Genomic DNA, 9,219 nt, shown 5'->3' on the forward strand with positions numbered 1-9,219 from the left:
GGATAGGGCAGTGTGCAGTGTGATGACGATAGTATCGTCTGTGGATCTATTGGGGCGGTAAGCAAATTGAAGTGGGTCTAGGGTGACAGGTAAGGTAGAGGTGATATGATCCTTGACTAGTCTCTCAAAGCACTTCATGATGACAGAGGTGAGTGCTACAGGGCGATAGTCATTTAGTTCAGTTACCTTTGCTTTCTTGGGTACAGGAACAATGGTGGCCATCTTGAAGCATGTGGGAACAGCAGACTGAGAAAGGGAGAGATTGAATATGTCCGTAAACACACCAACCAGCTGGTCTTCGCATGCTCTGAGGATGCGGCTAGGGATGCCATCTGGGCCGGGGGTTAACATGCTTAAATGTCTTACTCACATCGGCCACAGAGAAGGAGAGGCCACAGTCCTTGGTAGTGGGCCTCGTCGGTGGCACTGTATTATTCTCAAAGCGGGCGAAGAAGGTGCTTAGCTTGTCTGGAAACGAGACGTCGGTGTTGGCGACGTGTCTAGTTTTCCTTTTGTAGTCCGTGATTGTCTGTAGACCCTGCCACATACGTCTCGTGTCTGAGCCGTTGAATTGCAACTCCACTTTGTCTCTATACTGATGTTTTGCCAGTTTAATTGCCTTGCGGAGTGAGTAGCTACACTGTTTTGTATTCTGCCATATTCCCAGTCACCTTGCTATGGTTAAATGCGGTGGTTCGCGCTTTCAGTTTTGTGCGTATGCTGCCATCTATCCACGGTTTCTGGTTAGGTTAGGTTTTAATAGTCACAGTGGGCACAACACCACCTATACACTTCCTGATAAACTCAGTCACCATTTCAGTGTATTCGTCTAAATTATTTTCGCAAGCTACCCGGAACATATCCCAGTTCGCGTGATCAAAACAATCTTGAAGCATGGATTCCGATTGGTCAGACCAGTGTTGAATAGTCCTTCGCACGGGTACTTCCTGTTTGAGTTTCTGCCTATATGAAGGGAGGAGCAAAATGGAATCGTGGTCAGATTTGCCGAAAGGAGGGTGGGGGAGGGCCTTACAACCATAGCGGTAACTCGCCTAGCCACGCTAGCTTTACTCTCATGTGGGTGCTAACAAACTAGCAAGCATGCTAGGTAGTGTTACATAGCAACAGCCATTGTCAGTCAATCCAGTAGGGGTTGGAAGCTATGGTGAGCTTTGATAGGTTATTTGCCCCACGATATCAAAGAAGATTTGCATAAAGTTAAGCTTTGCCCAACTTTAGCCCCGTTGCGTTCAGCTCCATTGCTTGCTTCGCCCAACGGTCCCCCGCCCACTCCGCTTCTCACCACTTTCTTTCCAATAGCAATTACTGGGAAGCCGTTGTTTCACGGAGTGATGCCGTCTCTAGCGTACACGCCCTGTCAAACGTGAGCTGCACCAGGTTTACAATCTGTTGCAGAGAAATCAAAGGGTTTTGTCCATAGTAAGATAAGCCAGCAAATAAAAGCATGAAGCAGTTATAGTGAATATGATACAGCGATGTCAGCCAGTGTGGAACTTTTTTTGTACCACTCCTGTGCTAGTCAAAACTAGGAAACGTCCAACTCCCTAACTTGAATGTGGCAATTGTGTAACTACAACCAGTTCGCAAATAAGAAAATGTCAGTTTCCTAATTCCGACTAGCACATTAACAAAGCATTGTACATAATAGAATATTCATCCCACCGAAGAATACACACCAATATTTTCCGACTTAAGAATCAGAGTGTTTAAGTTGGTCAATGACAAAGCTGAAGCCCTGGTTTAGACCCAAACTAATTCAGAGCCACATTCAGTAAACAATCGTTGCACGCTGCAGATAGGAATGCCATTAATAGAGCAGACATGATTCCTTTCCTCCTGTCAGAGAAGCCAGTTTGTTCCTCATGTATAGAACATAACATTTGAACTTTCTACATTGTGCCCTGTTGAACGAGTCCCAGGATTTAGGATAACATTTCAGGAACTGTTCTGTTTAGAAGAAAACACACGGGCCAACACCACTGAGAACCATTTTGGGTTTCATTAACACCTTTTGTTAGCTTAAAAACTAGTAAACGGATCAGCGGAAGAAGTTAATACTTGGAGCGTTATATTTCATTTGTAGTATATTTTTGTTGCACTTGTAGAAGTTACCAGTAAGCACTTTTATTTCATTTAAATCATAATTTGCATTTGTAGCTTTGTGTATTTTTTTTATTAATTGCAGGCATCTTTAATCACAGCAGATGGCCTGTAGAGTATAAGGCTCTTCAATATCCAGGAACTACTTCCAGGCACAGGACCCATCTCTCCTCTTGATACAGGCAAGGTTTTGGCCATTTTCAGTCCCCAAGTCCATCCACAGGCACTCCTCTGGGGCGCTGATCGGACAGGGGAGGGAAGTGCAGCGGATGATCTGTGGATCGGAGCAGAGAGACAGAAGACCAAGATCACTGACAGATCATTATCCCAATACTCGAGCTCATGCGTTTTACCAATGTGACCAGAGTAGTATACTTCCTTTTAGAAAAAGTGCTGTGTAAATATTGGTGTACAGTAATATCACAATAATTCCCATCACACAAACACCTTGCAATCGCAGCCGCTTTGGTAGCGGTGATTCAAGCTCTTCTTTTGCGTGGCACTCAAGTCCTCCCAGGGCAGATTATAGCCACACAGTGTTATGTACATCCTTCCAGTCACCAGCTTGCCTACAGACAGGAGATAGAGTTATTGCAATAATTAAGTCGATAAAAGTATTATCATTTTGAAGAAATAACAATGTCTCTCCTTATTGGTTAGAATTTCCACAACAGATGTTACGCGAGCAGGTGTCCACATACTTGGTCATGTAGTATACATGCTTTGTTTGTAAATTATGTCTGAGTGTTGGTGTGCCCTTGGCTGTCTAAGTAATAAAAAAAATTAAATGTTGCCGTCTGGTTTGTTTAATAAAGAGTTTGAAATGGTTTATACTTAAGTATATTTAAAACCAAATACTTTTAATCAAGTAGTATTTTACTGGGTGACTTTTACTTGAGTCATTTTCTATTACGTTATCTTTACTTTTACTCAAGTATGACAATTGGGTACTTTTTCTCACCACAGCTAATTAGTAAGGAACTCCTCACCTGATTGTCTAGGTCTTAATTGAAAGGAAAAACCTACAGACACTCAAACCTCCGTGGAATGACTTTACACCCCTGCTATAAGACATCAAAAGGTGAACACTTTGAAAGGGGGTGTAGACTTTCTATAGACACTGTATAAGCATTATAAACATTGTTCCATAATCATTTAATGAATTGTAAATGTGTAAGCATTTGTAAATTATTATGAAGTGTAACTTGAAGATGTACAGAGAATGTATTGTTTCTAAGGCACTTGTTTTCTTATACAAGGTGAAGTCAATAGTTTAGAGCAGGCCATGATGCTGGAAGCATTTTAAGCAGTTTAACCCAATGAGTGGCAGTTTTTGGACTTCTAATCCCTTTTAAAACAGTGTGTTTGAGATACACACTTCTGGGTTGTAACATTGGATTAGTCCATGTCTACTGCATCCGCTGGTACCAACCATTAGTTTGTGATTAACGGGGGCTGAGGTAGAGAGGGGTTTGTGAGACAAGGGCAGATCCCAAAAGGGGCCAAGGGCAGGGTCTTTTACAAAAACGTCTGTAGAGTCACTATTAAAAGCCATTTATGAAACGCTAACACACAAACCTAACATATTTTGCTCTGACGCGCACAAGTTAGAAGTTAAGTGTTCTTCTACATACATCATATGAAATCCAAGGACATAGTGTCTTCAGTAATGTAATACGCTTACATAGTTGTCACAAACACCAAACTCCACACAGTTGTCACCGACTAGTTGGATATCAATTTCCAACTGAGCAAACAATTTCTGTACTTACAGCATTGACATTAATTTTTATCAGGTTTTTGCTTTGGCGGACCTAATATCTCTTTACATTGGTCAATAAAACTCATGAATGCAACTGTTTATGTCAAATTGTTTTGCGTTTCACTTGTAGCCCTGGTTGTCCTAAAAAGAAAATAAAAAAACACTTCAGCGAGGCTAAATGTAAGGGCTGGACATGCAAATAAATGAAAGCAGATTTTTGCTGGGGTCTCGGGACTGATAGGGTTAACCACTGCTGGCAATGGAACTTGGGTAACGTAGTGAGAACCGCACCTGTGAAGAGATACTCCTTGTTGATTTGCAGAGTCACGCCGCATGCGGCTGGGGAGGATGCAGTGAAGACAGCGTGGATAACCCGGTCAGGACCTTTGAACATCTAGCCAATCACAAGGAGAGAAAGAAGGATCTGTCAAACAGTTTTGAACCGCACTGACTGCAGCTCTCAGGCACTGTCAGTCTTTCCTAATTCCCACTCTATACCCCATCCCCTCAGCACTAACCCTTTGATGTTTGCAGATCTGCAAGCAATCATTTTTTATTTAACCAGGGTCACTTTTACAGAGGAGCCTTGAATTACAGAAACATACACTGCTCAAAAAAATAAAGGGAACACTAAAATAACACATCCTAGATCTGAATGAAATAATCTTAAATACTTTTTTTCTTTACATAGTTGAATGTGCTGACAACAAAATCACAAAAATTATCAATGGAAATCAAATTTATCAACCCATGGAGGTCTGGATTTGGAGTCACCCTCAAAATTAAAGAGGAAAACCACACTACAGGCTGATCCAACTTTGATGTAATGTCCTTAAAACAAGTCAAAATGAGGCTCAGTAGTGCGTGTGGCCTCCACGTGCCTGTATGACCTCCCTACAACGCCTGGGCATGCTCCTGATGAGGTGGCGGATGGTATCCTGAGGGATCTCCTCCCAGACCTGGACTAAAGCATCTGCCAACTCCTGGACAGTCTGTGGTGCAACGTGGCGTTGGTGGATGGAGCGAAACATGATGTCCCAGATGTGCTCAATTGGATTCAGGTCTGGGGAACGGGCGGGCCAGTCCATAGCATCAATGCCTTCCTCTTGCAGGAACTGCTGACACACTCCAGCCACATGAGGTCTTGCATCGTCTTGCATTAGGAGGAACCCAGGGCCAACCGCACCAGCATATGGTCACACAAGGGGTCTGAGGATCTCATCTCGGTACCTAATGGCAGTCAGGCTACCTCTGGAGGGCTGTGCGGCCCCCCAAAGAAATGCCACCCCACACCATGACTGACCCACCGCCAAACCGGTCATGCTGGAGGATGTTGCAGGCAGCAGAACGTTCTCCACGGCGTCTCCAGACTCTGTCACGTCTGTCACATGTGCTCAGTGTGAACCTGCTTTCATCTGTGAAGAGCACAGGGCGCCAGTGGCGAATTTGCCAATCTTGGTGTTCTCTGGCAAATGCCAAACGTCCTGCACGGCGTTGGGCTGTAAGCACAACTCCCACCTGTGGACGTCGGGCCCTCATACCACCCTCATGGAGTCTGTTTCGGACCGTTTGAGCAGACACATGCACATTTGTGGCCTGCTGGGGGTCATTTTGCAGGGCTCTGGCAGTGCTCCTCCTGCTCCTCCTTGCACAAAGGTGGAGGTAGCAGTCCTGCTGCTGGGTTGTTGCCCTCCTACAGCCTCCTCCACGTCTCCTGATGTAGTGGCCTGTCTCCTGGTAGCGCCTCCATGCTCTGGACACTACGCTGACAGACACAGCAAACCTTCTTGCCACAGCTCGCATTGATGTGCCATCCTGGATGAGCTGCACTACCTGAGCCACTTGTGTGGGTTGTAGACTCCGTCTCATGCTACCACTAGAGTGAAAGCACCGCCAGCATTCAAAAGTGACCAAAACATCAGCCAGGAAGCATAGGAACTGAGAAGTGGTCACCACCTGCAAAACCAGTCCTTTATTGGGGGTGTCTTGCTAATTGCCTATAATTTCCACCTGTTGTCTATTCTATTTGCACAACCGCATGTGAAATTTATTGTCAATCAGTGTTGCTTCCTAAGTGGACAGTTTGATTTCACAGAAGTGTGATTGACTTGGAGTTACATTGTGTTGTTTAAGTGTTCCCTTTATTTTTTGGAGCAGTGTATAAAAAAAAAATGCAAGCAGAAAGAACACTGTCATAAAAATAAAATAAATATCTTTCTGAATTGTCCGAGAGTCACCAAAACAAATATTTGAACATTTGGAAGATGGTTCCACAAATTCAGGTGCAAAAAAATAAATACTTAAAGCTGGTTTACCTAACTCCGTAGAGACAAAAGGAATTTCCAGTTACCACACCCAGTCTCAGGGATGGCTAACTCATGTCTTAGTAATGATGTAAGGAACAGTGGGAATTTTTGTAAAAGGACTTTATAAATGAAAACATAGCAATGTATCAACCTGTGACAGAGGGCCAACCAACTTTCTGGTAGAGAATGTAATGATGCTTTAATGAAGCGGCAGCAGAGTTCATATAGAGGATGTTGCCATAGTCAAGGGCCAGTTGGAACAGCGACTGAATAATAATCTCTACTATTAAATCAAGAGGCATTTCTATAGAAGTTAACCTTTTTTTTTTTTTCATATGGTGGAAGCACCACAACGGCACAGCTTATACCTATCCAGATCCTTAATATCTGCAAACATTGAAGGGAGCGAATTGGGACCAGCTGTCAGACTGGGGTTCAGGGGGCTTCAATGTTTCAGTGCAGGAAGGAACAACCACTTAATAAAAAGGCTGATCATACCTTGATCTGTTGGATGTCATACTTGGTGTTAGACCCAACATTCAATCCAACCACCTTTGCCCTGATCACTAGAAGAGAGAAACATAGTTAGACACTAATGGATTCAGGGTGTTGTGGGATCTGAGAGTACATGGAATCCTTTACAGACCCAAGATGTCACAGGCTTTAGGGCCATGCTCTACCAACAGAGCTCACGCCCTCAGCAGCAAAGCCAAAGCAATCATTCCAAACAATTAGATCTCATATCCCGCCATGTGTCCCTCAGTCATTTTGGAGAATATACCAAGAAGGACAGCTCTTCGCTTAAAACGGTTGTCCATAAACTCAACAGGAACTGTCCCCAGGGAATCATGTGTTGCATGTCATTACACCTCTTCACTAACTGAACCAGTAATCTGATTAATGGTAGGCCTAAATTGATCTGAAAGGTCAAGTATAGCCGCTCGTGACGTAGTTCTGTCCAAGACACTCAACCACCCTTAGCATACTGCACAGGACAGACTGTGCGTACATCTTAATTTCACAATGCCGGTATTCATGTTTTACAGGGACTAACCTATCCTATAAGAGGTGCCTGTACTCAAGCAGTTGGTAAAGTGCTGGTAACACTTCTATCAACTCGAGACGTCAAAAGCATGGAAATATCTCTCAGTAGAACGAAGAACCGTTAAACAACCTAGCCGCATGATAAACAGAGCCAAACCCTGAACGAGTGAGAGTACATCTTACAGATCAGTGACATAATAGCTGAGACATGTAGCCTAGCCCATTTGCCATGTAGGCCTAGTCATTTTGATAGGTTCTCTGTAAAATGTCAAGTCATGTTGAATTGAACATTTGCTTTGAAACAAACAGTACAACAGTGCTTTAGGTTAAATGTAAGAAAATATTATTTTAATTACTATATATACACACACCACATACACTAATTTAGCTTCTGGACAAATAAGTATTCTGTAGGCATATAGCCGGCCGCGACCGGGAGACCCATGGGGCGGCGCACAATTGGCCCAGCGTCGTCCAGGGTAGGGGAGGTAATGGCCGGCAGGGATGTAGCTCAGTTGGTAGCGCATGGTGTTTGCAACGCCAGGGTTGTGGGTTCGATTCCCACGGGGGGCCAGTATGAAAAATATAAAAATTATGTATGCACTCACTAACTGTAAGTCGCTCTAGATAAGAGCGTCTGCTAAATGACTAAAATGTAAATGGATGGGGAAACTCTAGTCCTCGGGGGCGTGAGTGGTCACCTAACACCCATCCCTAGCAAACACAGCTGATTTAACTCATTGCATTCTAAATTGAAGGTCATGATTAGTTGATTGTTGGAGTCAGGTGTTTTAACAGGGGCAAAAGTGACAGCAATCAGGAGCGAGGACTGGAGTTGCCCATACCTGGCCTAGAGAAAAATATAACACCTGGGGTTTAATCATTACGCCAATTCCATTTACTCCAAACGAAAAAGTAAACGAGTTTCTATTGGACAAATTCAGGTAGGTCCCTCCGTTTCGTTAGATCTTTAATGAATAAACCCCAGGTGTAGCCCATTTTACTGTTGCTGACTTAATGTAACTACTTGTGAGAAGATGTAAATATATGCCTAATGATCATGTCCTCAAAATGCTAACATTACAAAAACCACAAAATTCCTTTTTTGCATGATGCGCATTGATAGTGTAGTACGCAGCCTATCGACATGTGAAGAGAAACTCCAGAAGTAAGAAATGTTGCCAAAATTGCCTTACCGACGTCTGCATTGCAAAAAGCCTGTTGAGGATGCAGCACAATCATGCAAGTGCAAGCTTCTGAGATTTCATCGACCTGCCAAAGGAACAGTACTACCAGACTAATGAAACAACTGCTTACCGACCAAGTCATTTTAGAAACAAATGATTTTACTGTCGACGCTATAGAATAAAAAACTATTGCGTGGAAGGAAAATATTTAGCCCACGACAATTCAGTCAGTAACTACGCGAAACCAATAAAGCCTTCTACATACACATACTACATTGAATCAGCCGCCTTTTATTGCAGGCTGTGAGCTCCTCCCCCAGTCAGAACAAAGCCAGTGGTAGGCTGATCATTCTATTAATCCGGAACCACAGCCACTCCTTTACAAAAATCCCCTGCCTAATGAGACAACCACAGAACAGGCTCAACATAAATTACATAAATTGTCCGTCTTTCAATTAAACAATGGGGATGAATCAGAAAGATACATTTTAGGCTACGCCTACTGGAATTCCTTACAGTTTTGTTGCTTTCAGTAAAATAAATCACCTGGGGTAGCTTTAGAGCAGGAGAAAGAAATGTGATGCCACCTCTTTGACCAATCAGATTCACAGAAATCACAGGTCGTGCAGGTCGGGCATGGCACACGTCTATATAAATCAGAGCGGGCTATCATTTTCCCACCGGTATTATTTTAGCAAACAGGAAAATAACTCACTCCCAATAGACTCTTTAGAGAAATGTTTTAGCAGCCTACACCTAAACATTAGCGATCTGACATGCAGTATCAGTCTGATCAACT

The 9,219-nt window shown here is 43.4% G+C and overlaps 1 protein-coding gene across 1 annotated transcript; it reads right to left on the reverse strand.

Annotated features, from left to right (window-relative positions):
- Positions 1-2,263: 2,263 nt before the first annotated feature.
- On the reverse strand, positions 2,264-8,562 carry LOC311103550 (metalloproteinase inhibitor 2-like; the record flags this gene model as incomplete). The annotated part of the gene is made up of 5 exons (XM_084145139.1): positions 2,264-2,395; positions 2,569-2,690; positions 4,175-4,277; positions 6,688-6,755; positions 8,430-8,562. 5 exons carry the CDS (start codon positions 8,560-8,562, stop codon positions 2,264-2,266), a joined length of 558 nt encoding a protein of 185 aa, XP_084001265.1.
- Positions 8,563-9,219: the final 657 nt, after the last annotated feature.

The sequence above is a fragment of the Coregonus lavaretus genome (genome assembly GCF_964263955.1).
Source record: "Coregonus lavaretus genome assembly, chromosome: 28".
Taxonomy (NCBI): domain Eukaryota; kingdom Metazoa; phylum Chordata; class Actinopteri; order Salmoniformes; family Salmonidae; genus Coregonus; species Coregonus lavaretus.